A 23,814-nucleotide genomic window follows, 5' to 3' on the forward strand; every position below is an offset into this window, starting at 1 on the left:
ATTTCTGAAAGTATAGGCCGAAAGTAGTAAACGTAATAAGTACTCCTAACAATTATTAACTAATTTAATAGTATACTGTATGTACCTTGCTGAAGAAGCTCTTATACCATACAAAATAATGCGGTACTGTTAACGTGAGTAAAGAAAATCTCGTTCAGGATTCGAGGAGAGTTATTTCGAATCTTTCGAGTCCGAGAATTTCAATGGCAATCATCGTACTAATCTCTTTACTTTTTTTTTTTTTTTTTTTTCTGTTTCATTTACACAGTGTCACTAAACCTTGAATAATGTTTTTTGTCGTTTGCTTCTGGGTTCATCGTGGCCAATTTTCCTTGCTTTTCATACTAAAGTAATCTGTTTGTTGTTCGAGGGCTCAGAACTTTTTTCTTTTTAAAGTGGCGTTTTATTTTTGTGTCAGCGTTTTCTCGATTAATTTGAGAAAGCTTTCTATAGTTCTTTGTCGTGAGCCAGACTTTTCATTTCCGTTTTTTTTTTTTCTACTTTTCTGAGAAAAAAAAGGGAGCCTTGGACTACAATATCCTGGTCTACACTGACCAACAGAGCGATCCTTACGTTACAAGAAAGATCTAAGTTTCCTGCAGTAAGAGTAGGTAAAAGCGGAAAATTGAGTATTTTATGTATACACGAAAGCATTCCTAACCGGAGAAGGACAAGGGGAAAATATCATCGTATATTTTCCGAGAACACACAGCATGAAAATAATTTTAGGAATGGAAATTATTTTAATTGTGTAGAGTAGAAAATTCAGAATCCCATACTACAAAAGCAGCTTGCGTTATGTATTTGTGCGAGAGAGTGAGAAGTAGTTGACACACACAAAAAGTATAATTATTTTCAGTGCTGGCTGAGTACTGGTGCCTGCGCGGGTAAACTGATGCTGTAGCAGGACGTTCAAAGAACAGCCTATCGTGACAAGTTCATTTTTTCACTTCCAGAAGCTTTGTTTCGCTGAAACTAACGACTACTGCACAACTTCTGTATATAACACACAAATGTAACGGTCATCACGGTTTCGCTCTCTGCAGTCGATAATTCAAGTATAGTGTATTCCTTCAATACATGCGCAGTTCGGCAAATTCTTTGAACTTCCCTTGCTGGATTTTACAACAGTATATCTTCCTCCCCCTGTGCCTCTTTTGACCGCATTTGCGGGGTTGCAATGTCGCAGCACCCACTGTGTCTTGTGTCTCTTACTCTCTCTCCCAATACTATCGCTAATGTGAAACAGATGTCAGGCTTCCACATTTTGCTATAATCGAGTATAATATATAAGAAAACTATATATGTTGAACAACAATCTTCTAATCACTGACTGAAAGGACAGCGTTTGGAACTATGGCAACTAAATACCCCACGTGGACTTGACGAGCGGTTGTCAAATGCTGGAAATGAGGGTTCTGGCTGGCCATTTAGTTATCGGGGGTGTTTTCCACAAGTTTCCGCAGACGATGACTTATTTATGGCACTAGCCTCCACACGTAAAAGGCGGCATCCTTTATATACAAACTGCACACGTATAAATGGAATACACAATAAAGTTCATTGCTTATGACGACAGCTATTCATAGATGCCATTTTGAACAGATTAGTATAGATCCTTTACCTATCGAAATGCAATGAAGTAAAACAGCATATGCAGTGTTACTTTTCTACTATGTTTGCTTTGGGAACATTTATTTTCTGAGCAACTCTCGTACTTCTCCCATTCCGGTTCATGTCAGAATTCGAAGGCGCAAACAGAAGGAAAAATTGGTGACTTCTGGTCTAGAAGGAGACAGATTATTTTCATAGCAAAGAAACTTGTGAAGGTAGTTATCAGTCTACTGAAGCCCATATTCTTTCTGTTCCAGTGGACCAGAGGAAACTGCACTCTTTGGACCCAAGACCCTGCCCCATCTGCAACAGAATGTACAGTAACTTATCCAATTTGCGGCAACATGTACGTCTGATTCATAACCCACAGAATGTAGTTTGTCCTTTGTGTAATAAACCATTCAAGACGAAACTATACCTCAAACGACATTTAATGAGCTTTCATGAACTCATAAGTAAAACATCTACTGTGCCTGGGACGCAGATAGGACCGGCAGAATATATAGCCAGTACTTATCTCTCATCCCCTACTCTTGTTAAGACTTCCAATGGTGAAAGTGATCATGCAGAGTCAGAAGAAAGTAGTACAGTTTAACCTGGAGAGACGTGTACAGTTGTATTCAAAATGAATTGAACACCCATGCATGTTTGAAGAACTACCCACTCGCAGCTGTAAAGCAGCATATTTATACATGCAGGTTTACAAGAAACCATTTAATGGAACGAAGTATACACCTGTGCTTGTTGCAGTTATATTATCAGCCGATAAAGATATGAAACGTTTTAAAGAAAGGTGGGTGTTATTTTATTTTGAACATGACTGTACATTTTTCTTAGTTCTGTGCTTTGATTTTTATTATGTTTTTGTTCTGATAATTGACTTTGTCCAAATTTAGTTGTGATCTCTGTTATTCGTAATAACGTTCTGTGATTGATTCAGATTGTGTACATTCAGGTAATATTTAAGTCAAAGTATATCATCACTTGCGTACCTCAGGTTCTCTTTATCTTTTGTAGGTGAATGGAACTTACTAGTTTAATTTTCGCCTTTCTGTGTCAAGACACAAAATATTGATAAAATGTAAACGATATGCATAGGAATAAGGGAATTGCAACTTAATTAAAATATTCATCCATCTGATTGCTGTTTAAATTTTTGCATTTGACTACTAACCATTTTCGTTTCCACATCCATCTTTTATTTGATACTTTTAATCAGGGCCGTGCCGTCGATTCTCAGGGCCTGGGACGAAAGTAAATTGCAGTGCCAGTGATGAAATGAAATATTTTAAGTTTTACGTCCCACGGTTATGCTGGCCAGGCTAAAGGAGACGGTAATGATGAGAAATCAATAAAATGATGGAATGAATAAAGTGGGAGGAAATGGGAGAACCCCAAGAAAACACACGCATATGATGTTTGTCCACCAGAAAGCTCACGTGGCGTGAGCTGGGATCGAACCAAGGATCCCATGCATCAGAGGTGAACGCTCTACCACTAAGTCACCGCGGTCTCTGGGGTCAGTGATGTAGGTGAGAATTCCATGTCTAGAATGAATGTTATTTTATGCTAACTTTGACTTTTTCCTCCGATATCCACAACAGAGTCATGTTTAATATAACCTTGTCGATGTTATTAGTATACTTCGCTACATTAGTAGTACATAGTCGTCAAAATGTCTTACAAAATTATTGTTCATATGTTAATATTTTGGATCACAAGATTGAATTTGAAATAGTAAACTTACTACTTTTCCTAAAAAGTCTAACTATTTCCACTTAATGGCACAGGGCCTGGGAACCAGCTAACGTGCTCCACTCTGCTTTTAATCGTCTTTACGCAGAAGGGCGAAAATTTGATAACCAAGTTACAATCATCCACGAAAGATACAGCATCGAAGACAAGTTATCGTGCTTAAATAAAATAGATCAGATCTTACTTTGTCAGCTTCTCAAAACAAGGAAATACAAGTCGACATAAGTTGGAGAATGTATTCATAGGGCAAAGAGAAATAAAATGCACAGGTAAACGTACTTGTTGAGTTAAATATAAGAATACAGAAAACAAGTAATGGGTAGTTTTGTACTAATTGAAAGTACGGCAGTTTCTACGGAATCTTATATGACACGTGAACGTTTAAAGTGACTATTGTTGTGAATTTCAGACAAGATACCGTACGAAGTTGCTGTATTATAAGAAGCAAGTTCGCACAATTTCTCTTCCTTTTTCACCATTCGTTTTTTCCATTCCTGTATACGTTTTGTATCTTTTTGTCTCCCCCATCCTGAGAATGGATACAGATTTGCCTGAAAGATATCGATTTGTGTTTACATATTGTTTTGCAGAACTGAAAAGGTAATCATATTTCATTGTAATGAATAGGTTTTTGTACGCTCGAGGTATAATAACCAGAGTTTAGATATGTTGTACATACTTGTAAACAGTAAGAAAGAAAAGAACTCTTGAAGTATAAACGTTGGCTGTGCATATTGTAGACTCAATTGTAATTACTTCTTTTATTAAAATAGGAATGATATGTGGTTAAATGGTTGTGTGTATGGTATAGTTGATTTCTCTGTTTAGAAAACGTGTTAGAAATATTCAATTCCTTAATGTGTGTACTTCTTTTTTTAATGTTTTGATTTGGGCATTTGCTTAAAACGTGTGATCATTTAAAAAGTGTGATACCCTTATATATGCATACACATAGTAAATATTATAAGAAAGTGACTTTTCGATTTGTGTGTAATTCGTCTTCGTGCAAAAGAACAGATGAAAGATGTTTTTAAGGTAAAATATGGCTATTTGCTGACAGTTCATATTTTGTCTTATTTTCAAGTTTTATTGTACTTCGTTTTCGTCTTTCTTTCATCGGAAAACGAGCCGTGAACAATCGAAAGTTCATTATCGATATATTTTGTTATTTTTTTAAACGAATTGACTTACATATCTGCTGTTGAAGTTTTTTCTTTCTTTAAAATATATAGTTGCATTATAATTGCTCAAATTATGTAAGGAACGTTCAAATGAAACCCGTTGGATGTCAGTATCTGTAACACTACATACATAAACTCTGTGCAATAGATGAATGTGTGGTGGCTATTTGAATGGTATCTCTGTTTCTCAGAAGTCTGCAGATGCAACCTGGCACTTATCGCATTGCAAGATTACAGCCGAATTCTTTTCATATAGAATTTTGGTGGTTGGTCCTTGATGGCCACTGTCACCTCATCATGTGTATCAAACTTTTGTGGTAATAAAGTTGCTTCTCTGTCGTATAGGCAGTACCAACGCTCATATTGAGTTGCTCCGAGAGGGAGCAAATGCTCACTCGTCAATTGAAGCGAATTGTTTAATTCACTGGTGCATGGTTGTCCTCCGTTAAAACTATTTGTTTTTGGCTTGGATAGAGCTAGTTTGTTGTTATCGTCCTCGAAATATGCTGGACAATCCACGACAGTTGTTTTGAAGCCTCATGCTTCACCATACACAATCTTCAGTTCTATAAATCTCAGTATGTTGTAACAACATTCCTCACTGAGAAATTGGATGCCGCACGTTGATCATGTTTGGAGAGTTTTCGGATGGTGGACTATTTACTTCTGAATAGAAACAAAACATAGATAATTGATGAGTACTGCACATTAACATGCATACGCTTGCAAGTACGTAGTATTGAAAACTCTCATCAGTGTATCCACACGCGCTTGCGCTGTGCTTACCAAAACTGGTTTCATTTGAACACTGTCTTACGTTTACTGGTTTGGTGTCAGTTGTTTCAGTGCGTAAGGCTGGTTGATAAGAGTAGACTTCATCGCCTAGAAAGGTGTAAAAGGGTCAGGACACTGGCCTATGGCCCGAAGATTGTCGTTTCAACAGAGTTGGTTATCTTCATCATTTTCCCATTTAATGAGGGACATTAAAATGTATGATGGGGATATCTTACTATCTTAAGATCGTCTTCGTAATATAATTCACTTCATATATATGATGTATACTGTTTTAAAAATGTATAATAATGAAGGAAGTGTTAGTGACCCTCTTTAGCCTTTTTTTCTGGTTGGTAATTAATTCAAGTGAGATATTTTATAAATACAGCTTCATAAGGTAGTGAAGGAAACAGGTAAAGTACAGTCACGTGTGTTTGTCAAGTTTTGACGGAATGAACATATAAAAAACTTACATGGTTTGTCCATGTTCTATTATTTTAAATATATTGTCCTTATTTGTTGAGAAACTATAATCTTTTTCGTTATTGGAGGTATTAGCATATAGCATTTAAAACATATAATTGTTGACGTCAACAAAGATATTTCCAAAAGTTATTAGAATTTTTATTTGTTTATTTAAAGTATGGGCCAACCGCAGAAATAGCTGTTAAAAAAAAATCGTATACAGTACTCACTTTAATCATGTTATCTGTCTTTTCCCCTTATCTTTATGGCAGTGGAGAAATGGATATCGCAGTAAGTATAGATATGGGAATGGAAAAACTTGAAACTCGCGGGTCCCTTCAGCAAATGTAAGGGAAAATAAGTAAATAAAAGAACATGGTAAAAACAGAAGAATATTGCCTAGTCCCGCAAATTTGAATTCATTGCGTTTTTATAGTGAGCCGCCTCAAAACTACCAATAAATCTATTATGCCCTAGGCTGGTATCAAAGGGGAGTATTTGCCTTGATACATACCTCGAGTAAGGTTCGGATTCCACTTTATAGAACAGATTCCATCTCGTATAGCCTCAGCACTGAAAAGAAATGTTGAAATTGGCCAAGTTACAACATGAAATCAAATCAATGATAATGTTTGAGTTTCGTATGTTTTAAACCGGTAAAATTCCGGTTGGTTTTGTACATTTCCTTTTACCAAAAAATTACTCCGATCGATTGTTGAAGGAGTCAACCGAAAATTGTGTGTCAAAAATCTTCAATAAAGACATGGGCGCCCTAAGGGGAGCAGGGGGTGGGCCTCCCAGACTCACGAAAATGTATACATAATATAGAACCACATACAATAAATACCAGAAATACCAGATGTATTATAGCAACCCTGGAGATCTCCCCCCCCAGAAAATTTTCTTCGGGCGCCTCTGAGTAGAGGAGTATATGTTTTTTTTTTCTTCAATATTTTACTATGAAAAGAATTTAATTGGGACAGGGATACCATACTAATTCTTTTTTTTTTAATTAAAAATCATAACATTTCTCCAGTTCTTCTAACAACTTTTTGTCATATCTTTTGTTGCGGTCAATAATAAGGTGAAAAAAACCGATTATAGTTTTTTTGAAGTGTAAACAGAAAGGTCTTAAAGACAAATATGGATAGAACACAAAACATTATATATAAATTATTATAAAAGTTCAGTCATATTTAAATGCTAAACATTTCCTATTTGAATGTGTACGAATTTTTAATTCTCAAGCACGTACAAAACAGAGAAATTTAATGGTACTGCGGACTTGGCTTTAACGAAATCATACGGTGCCGCTAGTTTTAGTTTAGTTGTCTCATGTTTCCATTGAACCGAGTTAAGGCACTGTATTTATTTGTCAGTTAAAACTACAGAGTTTCTGCGTAATTAGAGCTTAATTTATCAGTTTACAATGCATACCTATTAGCATTCAGAATTTGTAGTGTTGAAGGACACAAATTTAAAGAAAGAATAAAGAGGAGAAATAATTTCCGATATTTACAGATTTAGCCGTCAATGGAATTTCAATGTGGCAGGAATTTCAAAAGATGTATATTTGTTTACTTCTACCTGACTTTTGTGACAAGTACTTAGATTCCACTTAGAGACTTGGTTATTGCTTATTGCTTTCGAGAAGTAAAGTACTCTGTTAGTATTATTCCTAATTTTATTATTTGAAACGTGACAAAATTTCCGAATTTAATTGTACACAGTTAACTACATTATGTAGAAATGTAAAAGTCGTAAGTTTTTCTCTTGTTTTCCGGAGTTTTCATGATGTGATTTTGTGCTACTTCATCTTGAGATTCGTACTTTCGATAGCGACCTGTTTTCCTAAAAGCAAAGACTCTCAGGACTTAGGAAATGATTGCGTTCAAGAGAGGCTTCCGATGGTTAGAGGTTTTATCGTATTCATATATTAAATTCTATGTAAGGATTGTAATATTGAGTTTTTCGAGGAGAGCTCGTTGATCAGGTTTGTTTAAACGTTGCTGTTTACTTTGTCTTGGGTACAGTTAGTAACAAAAATAATATACATAATGGTAGGTTAACTCCACCGACAAACTTTAGGAGGCGGCTCCTTATACGAAATAAAAGATAAAAGTTCTAATAAACATGGGTCGAAAAACGTCTCCTTTCAGAGTTATGAACTACCGAAAATTCGAAATATCACGTTTTAAAACATCCTGGCTTAGAAACAATAGGCCCTATCCCAAGCGGTTTAAGGAATTACACAGGAACTGGTATACGCTCTATCTAAATATCCATGTTTCAGAATTCACCGGTACCAGTGAAACGAACGCATCATTAGTACTTAAAGGAGTATTCCTATAATTCAACTTCCTTTTCACAGTTCCTTTCACTGATAACGGAAGGTGGTAAAACATGGATATTTAGATAGAGAACATATTAGTTTCTGTGTAATTCCTTAAACCGCTTGGGATAGGTTCTATAGTTTCTAAGTTATGGAGTTTTGAAAAATGATTTTCCGAATTTTCAATGGATCATAACTCAGAAAGGATGCATTTTTCGGCCCATGTTTATTAGAACTTTTTTCGTTTATTTCGTATAAGAAATTGCCTCCCAAAGTTTGTCGGTGGAGTTACCTACCACCCTGTATACCCATCATTGGAACGTACATAATACAACATACTACCTGTGAAAGTGAATAGAAAATTTTAAAAAGAAAGAAGGGTATCAGTTTTCTGTAGAACAGAAACAAGACTATACGTAATAATGAGAGTAGTATGTGATATTAAGTGTGAGACAGAAAGTTGCCTCAGATGGTGATGGTTTTATTAAATTTGGTTAAAATCAGAGTTTGAATGTATTGAATGTAAAACCTTGAAGAGTTTCGTTGTTCAGTGTACTTTCTCTTTGTCCATTACACAGGCTATCAACGAATGATTAAAGACATATTCAGTATTGCTACTTTATTTAGTAGATTACTTATTCAATAATCATGAGCGTCTCTGGCGAAGGGGGACGCGTCCCCCCAATATTTTGAAATACGAAATATTCAATATTTTATTTTAATTCAATTTATTTAGATACTCACTAGCAGTTAGATCATTTCCTTTGATGTCCCCCCCCAAATTTTACATGCCAGAGACGCCAATGTCAATAATCGGTAAAGATGTACTTACTTCAAAACGAGTGAAAATATTCAGCTGTGAACGTTTCGACGAAAAGTCATTGTCTTCTTCAGTGTAGATAATTTCAGAAATGCAATGTCTGTGGAACTACATCCAATTAATTATCTTCTTCCGAGTATCATTATTTTTCTTACCTCCAGTAATCTTTCATAAGATTCTCCTTGTACCTATATTATCCTCTTTAATGAGTACTAACCGGTATCTTACGTAGTTGACTAATGATAAAGATATTTCGGATATGCAAATCAAGAAGTAACCAAGTTCTCTAAGTAGTTTCAGTTTTTCACTTTTCCTCGATCAATTACGTAAAGTGATCAGAAAGTAAGGTTACATAGCCTGCAGTGAAACCTGTATATATTATTTGATACAACCAATACAGCCAACAGATAGTACATACATTAGGTTATTTTTCGACAAAAGTCTCCATATCGGTTGAGATACTTGTCGCATCGTGGGATGAGTTTGAAGATTCCCTCGTGGTAAAAATCCTGTCCTTGCGAGACCTATTGGAAGCAAACTTCCCGGTACTGCAGAATATCACGTACAATGTGACGAACGCTTCCGAACGACATTCCCAATTCTGCCATCAGATGTCGTAACGTGATCCTCCTGTTGTTCTGAATCAGTTTCTCCACGCGAGCGGTGTTCAAATCTGTTAATGCTGTGCTGGGTCCTCATCGGTGACGTTTTTCCTACCAGCCGCAAACTTTCGACACCATTCTGCGACATGCTGACTAGACATTACAGTCTTTCGGTAAACCTCTACCAGCTGCTGGTGAATTTCAATCGCAGTTACATGTTTCACCCACAGAAATGGAATAACTGTGCGGACTTCTTCTCGAGATCAGTTTTTCAAACGAGTCACCATTTGTGTTTACTTACAACTAGCGCTGTAGGTGGCGGGTGGCTGAAACGGCACAGTTTCCAACTCCATGTATTAAAATTACCGCACACTCCTGATTCCTTTATAACAGGTAAAACTCCAGAAATATGGAACTTATAACCTTAGTTTTGGATCCTTCCTCGTATATTTATTAGTAGAGTGAAATAAACGTAGGTGAAACAAGTGAAACAAGAAACCCAATGCTTCTTTAATCATCTTTAGGCAGCTACTCAAGATACCTGTTAGTGCTTATGAAGGGGAATGTGTCGATACAAGGGAAATTTTATGAAAGACTGCTTGCAGTAAGAAAAGTAATTATATTCGGAAGAAGATAATCAACGGGTGTTTTTCCTCAGATAGTGTTCATTTTCTGAAGTGATCTGTGCCAAAGGAGGCAATTACTTTTGCCGAAAAGTCTACAGTTCGATAATTTTGTATGCCTTTGGGATCAGTACTTTTTAAATTGCACATTCTCCAGTTTTGCAATGATGGTGTGTTACTTAGAAGTAACTGTTCGATTATTCACTACCAATAAACAGTATGTTTCTGATATAATTCCGGGGCCTATTTGTGAGTGGTAACAGGTTTATTCTACCATCATTAAAATAACAGGTTTTCAGTGCCATACGTAATTCCTAATAATAGTACCTCATACGCAGAATGTATAATAATTTTTTATAAGAGACTGAACTTTAAGATTTTAAATTGTAATTAAGTGTTATGTAGAGTGTAAGCAAACTGTTATTTTACACGTAAAAGTTTAAATGTATACAAATATTGTTGTTAATCAAATTTTACCAACGCAGTATACGGTAATGAAGTTTTTCCCTTGAGGTAACTAAATGTATATGTTGTATGTATTGTTTATATTGCTTTGCCAGATATATCACACTGTATGGATAGAGTGCATAATCAAATGTTTTATTTTTTGTTGTATGTGCTGTATGTAGTAGTGTACAGGGTGCCTGTAAAGTCTGTAGTCTATAAGATCAAGTCTGTGTCCTAAGTAGTGGTGGGCACAAAAACTGGTTTTTCGGTTTTCAAAACCGGTTCGGTTTTCTCCGAAACCGGTTATCGGTTTTCTCCAAAACCGGTTCGGTTTTTCACCTGATCCGGTTTCGGTTTTCTTCAAAACCGATTCCGTTTTTTTTTTTTTCAAAAATTGTACTATTTCTGATCAGAATGGTGTTTCGTTGTTCTCTGGAACCCGAACCCATTTCCACAGAAATAGTTTTATGTGTTTTCGAAAAGTTCTCACCGGAACCAGTTTTGGTGAAAACCGAAATGTCGGTTTTTCGAGTTTCGGGTTTATAGAAACCGGTTTTCGGTTTTTATAAAAAAAAATGGTTTTGCCCATCCCTAGTCCTAACCTACGCGTCTTGTAAGATCATCAAAGTCAAGCAGTGCCGGTTCTGGTCAGCGTCGGGAGAAGAATTTTGGAGTTTTTTAAAAGAAAGTACTAATGAAAGCTAGCATTGACAGTACCCCAAAGGCATGAGTCCACAAGCCGGCTGGTAGACCCTGGTTCTCCAAGAGCTGTTGCTCTGAGAGTTTGATTCAATTTTTATTATGATTTTCAACATATTATATATAAATCAATTAAAGGAGGAAACTACCGATTTGTTTACATACAAAATCCTCTATAGGCGTGAGTTCTATAACAAACAAAGAATGGACAAGTGACTGACTAGACCGGAACTCGAACCTGGGATTTCGGGATATCATGCCGATGTGTTAACCACTATGCCACCCAATCTGCTTCCCAGAACAGCCACCCACTTTCTTGCTCTCGTACTCGGAGTGGAGAGCACCAAATCGGCACAGTATGCTTTAGACCCCAGCTTCGAGTTCCGGTCCAGTCAGTCACTTTTTCACTTTTTGTATGTTACATTTAACATATATAATTTTTTTCGCTTTGATAGTTTTTGCAAAAAGCAGTAGGTTTTCGTTCAAACACACAATTTCTAATGTGACCGGTAAAATATGCGAATTGCAATTCGGACGATATAGCATAATGCGAGGGGGTAAGTACGGAAGGAAACAAAAAATAAAAAATGTATATCTTATATTCAGTTTCTTGCACTTATTTCTTGACGCTGGCCAAAGTAATGAATAATAATACAGGAATTTAAGACTGTATTATTACATGTCGAAACTAACGTGAAAGTTTCGTGTTGATCTCCATATTACTGTTCTTACCTATTGCCTTACAGAAAACGTTAACGACCGCCGTACCGGACACATATGAACGTGAATAAGTACAAGGAAGAAAAATATAAACAACGTATTGTTTAAGTTCTGCTGTACACTCAACAGATACGAGGGATGATAAAAAAAAAAAAAAAAAATATTATGGCTTATATGTGAGATATAGCTGGAAAACCAACATACCTGATGATAGAGGGCACTCAACGATAGTCCTCGATATAATCACAGTTTTTGTTCATCCACTTATTACAACGGCAGATAAAGTTTTCTGTACCATTTGCATAGAAATCAGTGTCAAGTTCTCGTAGCCACAGTGAATCAGCAGTTTTGACATATCGCATGCCAGATAATAATGGCCAGCCATTTATTGCTTTAGAACAGGGAAAAAGGTGAGTCACTGGGGCTAGGTCAGGGCTATAGAAGGGATGCTCTAGTCGTTCCAAACGTAACGTCAGTAGTTGAAGTACTGGGTCTGCTGCTGTGGCCGGGGTTGTCATTGATTAACAATATTGGTCCGTCTTTCTTTGAATTCATGACACAACTTCCTTACATATTACTTTGAAATTTAGTCCTCCCCATTCGCCTGTACAATCTACCTTTGAATGTCAGCAGGTGTAGTTTTTTTGGCCCACAGGAACCGCACCACTGACATCACTTCTACTCTTAACTAATTTTCCAGACGAGTCATAATTTTTAATATCCACTTCTCGGGTATACATAATCAGAATCCGAAGTCTTAAAACCTGCACCAAGGCAGACATGTTGTTAATCTACAAATAAATTTTCGTTAAGTTACCGTTAGTAACATAAAAGTTTTATGCTTTGTAACATTTTCTTTCGATCATTCCTCGTACATGTTTGTTTCGTGGTATAGAACGCCCTATAGGTTAAAGACGACGGATAGTTGAGGAAAATCAATGATTATGAAAGATATAGTGCAATGCAAATTTACGAACAAATTGAGAACGTCGAGAAAAGCCATGCACACATGTTCACCACAAACTCTCATGGACTGAGACTGAACTAGGGACCCTTTGCACCAGAGCTGGGGATGTATAATAGCACAATTGATTTCAGACTTTATAGCTACCCATCAGTTAGGTATTGTTTTCAGTGCAATATGCCATTTTATTTTGTACATAGTAGAGAATTGAGTACAAATATAATTTACTAGCACATTTCTGTATACGATTCCATTTATCTGATAGTTGTTATGATGTAATGTTTCTAAAGTGCATAAGTGTAGTTCCAGTTACTGTTATTTGAAAAAAGTTTCATTTTAGTGACAGCTCAGGATTGTTAAACTAGGGATATTGTATATAATATTACATTAATAGTACATTCAGTATATATTTTTGTTATTGACACAAGAATAGCTGCAGTTCTAATGAAAAAGTTTTTTTGTTTTAAGAAGTAGTTGATGCTTCGTAAGACTTACGAAGCAATTTCTCGCTAACTTTGGTTTTGGTAAATTATCCAAAATTGCTATAAGCAAGCACCAAATGACTATTTCTACCCCACATTTATTTCATTATGTTTGATAGTAAACACTACTACTATTATACTTCCAGAGAATATAATAGAGCATTTTTGATGATAATTTCAATGCTTAAATGTTACTCCATTTTTAATAATAAAGCACAAGAGAGTTCAAAGTGATGATAATATACCTAGAAGACAGTATTAAGATTTTTTCTTAAAAAAAAAAAAGTACTGAAAAGAAATGTACATAGATATGCGTAGAATTGTTTCTAATAGGGAGGGAGCGGAGTAAACACTAAGAATCAATAGCAGGAAAATGAAACACATACTCATTGCCTATACGGAATTGGAAACCTATAGCATTTCATGCTGTTTTTCTAGCATGTCATGCTGTTTTTCAGACGTAGTTCTTGTATTAGTAATTCTTAGTTAAAAATAAACGTTTTGAATAATAAATCAACCGCATCCAAACATTAATATTGATATTATATCTTGCCTGCTCTATACGTCTCTGCAATTTACCACAAAATGATGAGATAACGTCAACAGGGTTCCCACTGACATGAGAAAGTCAGGGAATTCAGCTTACTCGTAAACAATCCTGGAAATATCAAGGAATTTCATGAAAAAAATTAAAAGTCAGGAAATTTAAGTACGGATTTGTACTTTTCGAAACTCTCTTTGCCTTACTCGGCTATTTGGTAGGGGTATATTTTATAAAATAAATTAGTTTGTTTTCAAAATTTCTACCTACACACAGACTATACATTCCTAAAGATGAGGTACTCTCCGGTCGGAAAAATGTAGTTGCTTTTGTTACATTATCTATATATCTGGAGATCTGTAAATTGTGACCTAGAAAACTCAGGGAATTCGTGCTCGCAAAATAAGTGGTAACCCTGGCCAAGTATGCGAAAAATTAAAACATCACTTGAAAATTCAATTGGTCATCCTATCTTAGGACGAAAATAAGAAAGAAATGAGTTGTGACGTTAGAGACGTTAAAGGGAAATTACTACCATTTATCTGTGAATTGTAGTAGAAAAGGAGATTCTCTTAACGGAGAACAGTTATTCAATATTGTAATTAAGTGAACATTTTATGTAAGGATTTAATCTCTACCATTTATAAAGGAACGAAAGTGAAGTAAAATTTGAATTGTGTTAGAAAGATATTGAAACGACAAACAGTAAACCGCGTGATTTAGATGTTTATAGAATCTGCAGAAAATGCATAAATATAAATTAAATAACTATAGAAAAGAAAATTACAGTAGGACAAATATATTTCTGAAATATGTGATATTTTGGCTTATCACAGAGTATGGAACAAATAGATTTAAGTTAATGTGCCATATAATTTGTGACATTGCATTTGACTGGAAGCCTGCAACTAGCTTCTTCTTCTTAAAGTGGAAGACAAATATAATACCTTCGTATCTAATGGGAAAGTTGATAAAGCTGGTCAGGCTTCAAAGCAGGGTTGGCAAAAACCATGGTTTTTATTAAAAAACAAAAAAAAAAACGGTTTTTTTTTTGTTTAAACCAGTTTTTTTTGGCTTAAACCAGGTTTTTATGGTTTAAATGATTTGCTATATATATATTCATATCATATATGGACAGAAATAAGTTTGTTTCGCCTTGATGTTATTATGCAACAACCGGGTTATGCTGGAAGGGGTCACATAAGCTTAAAGCGGAATAAAAACCTTCTCGAGTTACATCCGAGAGAAATTGTCCTCCATTTGAACGCAGAACCAGGACTAATTGGCCACAAATGCGGTACGTCTGCCAACTCACTCACGAAGGAATCCTGATAAAAAAAAAAAAAAAAAAATACGTTGTACTGATCTTTACATGATTCTTAATATAACTGTCAAGAGTCATTTCAGAAGGACAAAAAGATAAACAGTTGCACAAGTGAAACCATTACACAGAATTACATATGAACAATTTCAAAGTACTACTGAGTACTGAAGAACTAATTTAGTTCAAGTTAGTTAATAACGACTTTTATTGGTCCAAATTAAAGAAATACACCGACTTAATCAGCATATCAATAAGAAAAGTGAATAAAGATACGAATTATTTGAGTCCACTTTGGCTCAAACTCATTTATACATAAACAGATACCAATGATACTTATTTCACTAAATGCCTCTCGTGGGGTCTGTATGACCCCCCCAACACACACACACACAAAAAGTACGGTATTTTCGATGTATTTTATCAATAGTAAACATTGAAACGAAACAATATTTAGAATTTTTCTTCGATTGCAATTACATAACAATAATAACAACTACAAAAAAATCCCAAAATAAACATTTATAAACTTGTAAAAAAAAGTTGCTTTTGTAGTATAATCTTTTTGAGTAATGAATGGGGAATTTAGGTCTGAATATAATACGAATATATTTAGGACTGAATATACGGGAGTGAAACGTGATAACCCACAAATGTGTGTTCATCAAGATTTTACAAACACTTACACTTTTACGAACATTTTTTTGTTTTTTGGTTTAAACAGTTGGTTTTTTTGAAAAAAAAAAAACAGCTGGTTTAAACCTTGATTTAAACCATGGTTTAAACCACCTTGGTTTAAACCAGCCAACCCTGCTTCAAAGATATGATATGTGGCATATTTTGTTATGATTAACTAACATAAAACATTTATGAAGCTGATGCTCTTCATTAGTATATTGATATTGACGACAGCACAGTTGGTTACAGCGACACTCGTGGAATATAATAATAATAGTCCGATTCCCAGGATACATGGTAGGCGACCGATAGTGAATACTACCGTTTTTTTTTTTTTTTTTTTTTTTTTTAAATCTGAGGTGCATCTTTTTCAAGGTTTTAGTTGAAAATTAAAGCGCACCTTGTATTCGAGTATAATTTATTTCTTTCAGTGAGTAATTTTTTGCCTAGACATTTTGTCCCCTACATCTTTTCCCTATAACGTAAGACCTACATCAAATACTTCTAGTGATGGGGAAGTATCGGTAGTATATTAATATATATATATATATATATTGCTGAAACTGATTAGGAATTGACATGTGTCGATGGATGTTCATAACGTGGCGTGGGCTCTCTCTGGAATTCAAGTGAATCAGTAATTTAAATTTCCGGGCACAAGCGATGTTTTTACATTTGATTCTCTTAATATTTTCTAGATTTCTTTGTTTCCAACTTGCGTTGTAAATGTGCCTGATGTAATACTAGGTGGTCCGCACGATACTAAAGAATTTGTCTTTTTGCTGAAACACTCCTTAAATACCAGGATGATGTACAAATCTGCTATGTGCTGACTTCTCTACATTCTTTTCCCTTCCCCTAGACCGAGCAGAGGTTTATACGCCAAAAAGCCATATATTTTGGACGGGCAGAGTACAAACTATTTCATCTCCTTCAAAAAATACTGCAGACGGCCATGATGTGTCCAAATTGTTCTAAATGGTAACTAGTAAGTATAATGGACATGTATACTCTAAATTGGTAATCATGCTGCCATCGAAGTGAGGGAATAAATAAAGTGCGCCTTAGATTCGAGGGTATCTTGGATTCGAATAAATGTAGAATTTACCATTATTTTTTTCTTTCTCTAGTAGTTTATACCAAGAGTTCCTATTCGTAAGATCATATCAGTTTTTTGTTAATAACACACGAACAACTTCACTTTTGAACTCTATTGTACAAGAATAATAATTTTAAGTAATATTCATAGATTAAGAATTGTTACAACGTAGTGTTCTTTTCATATGCACTTGCAATGAGGGCTTTTAGAATGACGTTAGCAAAGTCCTGTTTTCTTGTGTTTAATTGCAATGTGAAATTATAAGTTGGTATGTTATAATGGAGTTTTAAGCGTATGAAAATATTCGTAACTTTTAAAATACGAGGTATGTTCAAAGAGTATGGAACCTTTTTTCCCGCGTAAACCAATGAAGCGCAGGAAACTTTCTTCAGTGTAGATGCAGAGGGATCACTCATGCGCAGTCGTGTTTTTTTCCCGCTTACAGAAAGCGTTAGTCGCTGGTAATCGGCCAACAAGTGAAGACGTGTAGTGAACGGTCGTCGGATTTCAGTTTTTTTTTGTAAAATGTCAGAAACACTTGAGCAGCGACATTGCATTAAATTTTACCAAAAGCTTGGCGATACCCAAGCGGAAGCCATTCAATCGGATCGGTACATTCAATTTTGAAGGGGAATTTGGGCATAAGGAGAGTGTCCGCGAAATTTGATTCAGACTTTCATCGCCAAACACAAAATTACTGTGTGTCATCAGGCTCTGTACTCACCCTACATGGCTCCGTGTGGCTTTTGGTTATTTCCCAAGCTGAAAATGCCACTAAAAGGGATCCCATTTGAGTCAAGAGAAGACATCATGCGGAATGCGACGGCACGGTTCCTCACCATTCCAAAAACTGCGTTCTAGAAGTGTTTCCAACAATGGCGGTAACGCTGGGAGAAGTGTGTGCATTACCAATGAGACTTCTTTGAAGGAGATTAGTGTCTCGGATTTCCAAATCAATAAATGTATTTCTGCCAACCAGATTGGATACTTTTTGAAACACACCTCGTATATTTGGAAATCTCTTTAAAATACTTAAAATGTATACGTAAGTTCTTAAGAATGTGTATAAGACATATTACAAAAGCGAAGAACAGATAAATTGATGGAGATATTTAGTTCAAGATGTACAAAACAGGAATAAAAAATAATAAAGTGTGTATTTCAGTATAAATTGCTATTCGCAAAGCTGTGTGCGTATTCAGAATTGATATTAACTTCTGGATGCAAATAGGAGGTTGGACCAAGTTATGGCATTATTTTTGTGTCATTTAACAGCGTGCTACACGTACTTAGGAGATAAGGAGAGTCTTAAAGCTTTATATAAATTTTAAAGCCTATTTACTTGTGAGAATTATAAGCTCAAAACTTTAAAATTGTGCCAAACAATAATACTAGTAATAGTAGGAGTGTAGTAATAACAGTATTGGACTATCAACTAATATTTGTTCTAGACTAGTCAGTTTTTAAGGTCAAAAGAAGAGTACTTATCTTTGAGTCTCGAATGTGATGTGGTTGAAACGGAATTGTATCTTGTATATTTGAACTGCATGAAATGCATGTATTTTAATGAACCTTCCAGTTTCTCTTTTACACCCTCTCTCTATTATTCGTGTTAAATAGACTTTATTCTATCAATTTATCGTTTGTAGATGATTTTAGAGTAGCAGTTGAATAAAATTAAAAATTTGAAATGATAATCTTGTTTTCTTTTCATTAATGATATAATAAATAAATAAATATATTGATTACAAAGTTTAAGTCACATTGAGCAAAATCTCTGTTATTTTACATTATTTTTAAATAAGATAATTGTAAAAAGTCTTTGATGTTTATAAAGGCTTTTGCTAACATTTATTTAAACGTCATTAGGTTCCACCGTAATAATAACATAGGATAACGATTCATGCCTTGTTTCGATCGTAATACAATGCTTTCAAATAAGATATCTGCTTAGCCAGTGTGTCGCGAAATTTTAGAATTTAAAAATCGTGAAGCATTTAATAATTAGGTAATTAGGTAAAAATCAGTTTTAAGACACACTACTAGTCAACGCCTCCCGCGGCAGCAACAATGTTTAGAACTACAAAGCTTATAGGTTTACATTGTTACAATTTATATTATTATTATTATTAATAAAAAGCTTAAAAAAAGCATGTTGCAATCTGTGGGCTTTGAGTAAAGAACATCGTCAGTCCCCCCCCCCCTTAAAAAAAGTTGGAAACCACTGACATACGGTATGACTTTCGTTGGATATAATGAAGGAACTGTTGATAGAGAATTCCCTTATAATATTTCTTTTTACAGATTTTGTTTGGCATAAAGGAAGTCATTGGTGTTTCATTATGTAATACTTAGGGTGAATACTACTTGACTTGTACGACGCACATGTTATACTGTGTTTTTGTTTATAATCGAACACCTTTTTATATGGCGATGATACTGACCCGGTGGTTGCAAGGGAAGGAACACTGTTGGAGAGTTTACCCTTAAAATTCACTTTAAAAAACAATTTTTTCCGATAAAGCCGCTAGTTACGCTTCTCCTGCTTGTATTTCACCTATCGTTATGCCTCGTGAATTGCATTTGTGGGTGCTTACACAGTCTTATAGATGCAATAGAATCTACATTTTTTTTTTTTTTTTTTTTTTTACACAATAACTTGGGAGCCACGAGCTGCTAAAAAAGCTCTAAATCATGATGTCATCGACGTATATAGTGTTACAGGCGGGCTTAAATGCTTCCAGAGTCATTACAAAAAACACTGGAAAAATTGATGTTTTAATAAGTTTGAATTTTAATCAAAATTGATTATATTTTGATTCAGTGGTGAAACAATTCATGCAGGAGGTTCGTTTACTTCGGAGCAGTGTGACATAGTATGATGCAAATATCATAAGCCACTCTCATCTCACTGTTTCGTAATACTTTAATTATTTTAGAATTTTTAAGATTTTACCTGGCTCTCTTCCCGCCAAAGCATATAATTGAATTCACATTTGAACGTATTGTAATCCTAGAATATAGTGGCATTGCCCGGAAACAACATACTCCTGTAAAATCGCGACATAATTATGGGCAGTGACGCGACTGGTAAGTATCAACACAGGACTTACTGGAAACCAGGATATTGTGTCCATAGTAACACAGAACAAAATATGGTGAATGATGACTCATCATATTACACGTTTCCAGTCATCACCTGTCTATGCTAAAGTTGACGGCACCATTGGCGTGACGTTGAAGCGATATGATCCCTTATCTGCGGCTTCCATCGTACAATCTGACCCCGTATGTCCTTATCATGTAACTCGTGGCGGGCTGTGATTGTTGACACAAGCTGCGGAAGGTGCTGCTTGAGTTCTTCCGTCGTTGCACCATAATAGCACATCGTTCTGAGTGACGTCACTGTTTTCTTCTGACCACTATTCCTCTTCACCGATGTGATTTTGCTATGGGTTTTGTAGGCCATCATCACCTTGGACACCGTCTTTCCTGACACACACTATACACTTACCACTTTCATCATCTCTCACGTACAAATAAGTGTTAGTAATTTGCCTTCTTTGATAATCAGAGAGGTCTTCCATTTTACACTATTATTGTCTACTTGGTTTAGCACACACTGTCGTTCTACTGCTCCTCACGTAGTACGGGGTTTGCTCTAACATACCACCACCAATAGCCCCCATTCCATTCGACACTTGACCATTATCAATCCAAACATCTGAAGTGTTTCCAATTACAGGCGTTTCCATAACAGTATCTGAATGATAAATGTCTGTATGTTATTAAAATATTCATTAATAGAAATAGACTAGTGTTGATTGAAACTTCATTTGTTGATTAAAGCTTTACTTCTGAGAGCACATCAAAAAGGATCTGTTTATAAGTTTTTAGGAGGGCCATTCAAGTCAAACCGTATAGTCATAACAAAAAATGCTAGCGTAGCGGCAAATGTTATTGTTATTTATTAATGGTATGCAGCGCGTATGTGATAGGTCATTCCATAGACTTGTGATGAAGATATCATATATAGGTGTTAAATGCCTCATGAGGATCAGATCCCAGGTCTATACAGCTTAAAGGGACGCTAAAGACTAAATCATTCAACCAACCAATGAGTGCTAATACGCGCATGAAATAGTTGTAATGGTGAACTTTCTTAACGAAGATATAAAACTCACGAATATCTGCAGATCTCAAGCACGAGACGGTGATGAGACACTTAGTCACAGTAAGACACTGGAATGGTGTAAATGTTTCAAAGAGGACCGTGTATCCATCTCTGACGATTGTGGCTAAGATAATTTAGCAAGTCATTCATGTAAATGTCCAGTGCGTGGAACGCCTAAATCAGTTAATTTTCACGTCTTCAGAGTTCAATATTTTAACACTTATGATGAAGCAGCTTATAATACGATGGTTCAGGCATACTGACAGATTTTTCTATGCCGAAGCTCTCCAGACTGATTAAAACAGTGGAATAAGTGTATAAGTGTAACAGGGGAGTATGTCGAAAAAATAATTACAGTGTCCACTTCTTGAAATTTATTCCTTTTATTTAATAAACAAAACTCCCAGTGTGAACTTGAAGGCTTCTTGTATTTAAAATGCAAGAAAGAGAATGCAGTTGTGTTTATAGCGACAGGTGAGAGGATTGTTTGTAAGTTTTTACTATATTGGGCTAAATGCATTGTACCACTATGTTTAATGAATCAGCATGCCAGAGCACGTATTTGCCTAGATTAAGTTGGGGATGTCCGTCATTTGGAGATTTTTGTTATCGATGTGATAGTTGCAATTTTGTGTGATTATCGTGTATAGCAAATTACATTTTTATAGTTATGCTGCTATAATTGCTAACATAATACAGCGTTGTGAAAATATCCAGTCAGAGGACTTAATATGCAAAAGTCGATTTGCGATTAATTGTGACGGAATTTCAAAATATTAGTACTTTTATAATATCAATTTTGTCCAACACTAGCTTTTTCCAGACTTAACACCGTGGCATATCAGTGCAAAATGTAATATAAGGCGCAGGTCAAAAAAGAAAAGAAAAGAAATTATATCTACAATATATATATATATATATATATATATATATATATATATATATAAGTTCATATTTTGACGGTTTTAGATGTTACCATGAATCTCCAGACATTTCAGGCAGCATGACACAAGCTTTCGTATACCCTCTGTGTAAAAATCTGCTGCTTGAGAATGCATCCAATCCCAGAACTGATGTGAGCACATCACTGTCGTTAAAACGCTTCGATGCAAGACACTTTTTCAGGTAAAAGAAAAACGAAGGAAATTGCCGGGGGCAAGGTTGGTGCTGTAAGGGAGATGATTAAATAGTTCCCGTCAGTAATACGAACAGCTGCGTGTGGGCAAGCGTTGTCATAGATCAGAATTCCAGAGTGTGGCATTTCTCTCCTCCGACTTTGAATGGTACGTCGCAGATTATTCAGTGTTTGGTATTACATATGTGTTGTGATTCTTCGTCCTGATTCCAGAAATTCGACAAAAAATCGCATCTATTTGGTCCCAAAATACGGTTTTCATGATTTTGTCCGGAATGATAGTTTTAAATCTCTTCGTTTTAAGAGAACGAGAGTGCTTCCATTTCATTGACTGCTGGTTCGACTCCCCAGTGGCGTGCGATAACGGCTTAACGATAACAATAACTACGTGTCCAAGCTTTATCTCCCATCACTGTGAGAAAAGAGATAATTACCATCCTTCCTCCAGGGGGCCAAAGATCACGTGCAGCTGTCACTCTTCGCTCTTTGTAAGCGTCTGTCAGCATTTTTGGCATCCACCTCGGACTCAGTTTGTGATAATTCGGCTTGTCAGTCACAATTCGATGCCCTGTTTTCACAGACACTTCTGGAAACTCTTTGGCGAGTTCCGTTATTGAGAACTGGCGATTGGATCGCACTTTCTCGTTAAGGCGTTCCACCAGGTCGTCCGTCTGAACACTTGACCTTCCGCTACGTTCGTCACGAACATTTGAACGCCCTTCCCGAAACTCTGCACCATTACCTTCCCTTTCCTTCCCTTCCCTTCATTCATCACTTTCGATCCGTAAATGTCACATAATTCCCAATGGATGTCAGTTACATTTTGTCCTTCGGAGTTGAGAAATCGTACGACAGATCTCACTTCACATTTAGCGGGATTTTGTATTACGGCAACCATTTCGCCTTACTGCTACTCGCTCGTACACAACACTACTCGGAAGATTCTATCTCTGTTGCAAGCACAGGATATTAAGGTATGCTTCTGAGCATGCTTAACTTGAATTTGTTTTCACTCCACGAATATATATTTTTACATACATCTCGTATTTAACCTCTTTTCAAAACACAGTTATTAAAAATGGGTGTTGAAACCAAAGACTTCCAAAATTAATCTAGTTCTTTTTGCCCAACTTCACTTCCAACCTGCAAGCCATGATCAAAGAGTGACATTTTATATTTCAAAAATCTAGTAATTAATGCTTGCGTATGTTTCGGCTGTAAACAGGAAAGTTAAATCTTGGGTGTTGTCATGATTATTTGTCTCAAGTCTTTTATTACTCGTCGGCAGTAATTAGTCGACATGCCGTACGAATCGAGTTGGACTGTTGGATGAATGTTCTAGAGTTATCTTTATGCTAAAAGAATTTTTTACAAGTGTTTAAGTTATG

At 35.7% G+C, this 23,814-nt stretch overlaps 1 protein-coding gene across 16 annotated transcripts in view; it reads left to right on the forward strand.

Annotated features, from left to right (window-relative positions):
* The window catches only part of LOC145675518 (uncharacterized), a 290,842-nt gene that overhangs the window by 78,343 nt on the left and 188,685 nt on the right, over positions 1–23,814 (forward strand). Inside the window, exon 7 of one of the 16 annotated variants that reach the window (XM_081745980.1) lies at positions 1,872–2,275. The exons of the other annotated variants lie outside the window; for them this stretch is intronic. Within the exon in view, the coding sequence (XP_081602106.1) occupies positions 1,872–2,209 (338 nt within the window). The 3' untranslated portion in view covers positions 2,210–2,275. Of the gene's footprint in view, positions 1–1,871; positions 2,276–23,814 lie in introns of those variants that run through there. 16 annotated transcript variants of the gene reach the window in all.

Source organism: Thermobia domestica, chromosome 18, assembly GCF_964235325.1.
Source record: "Thermobia domestica chromosome 18, izTheDome1.hap1.1, whole genome shotgun sequence".
Lineage (NCBI taxonomy): Eukaryota > Metazoa > Arthropoda > Insecta > Zygentoma > Lepismatidae > Thermobia > Thermobia domestica.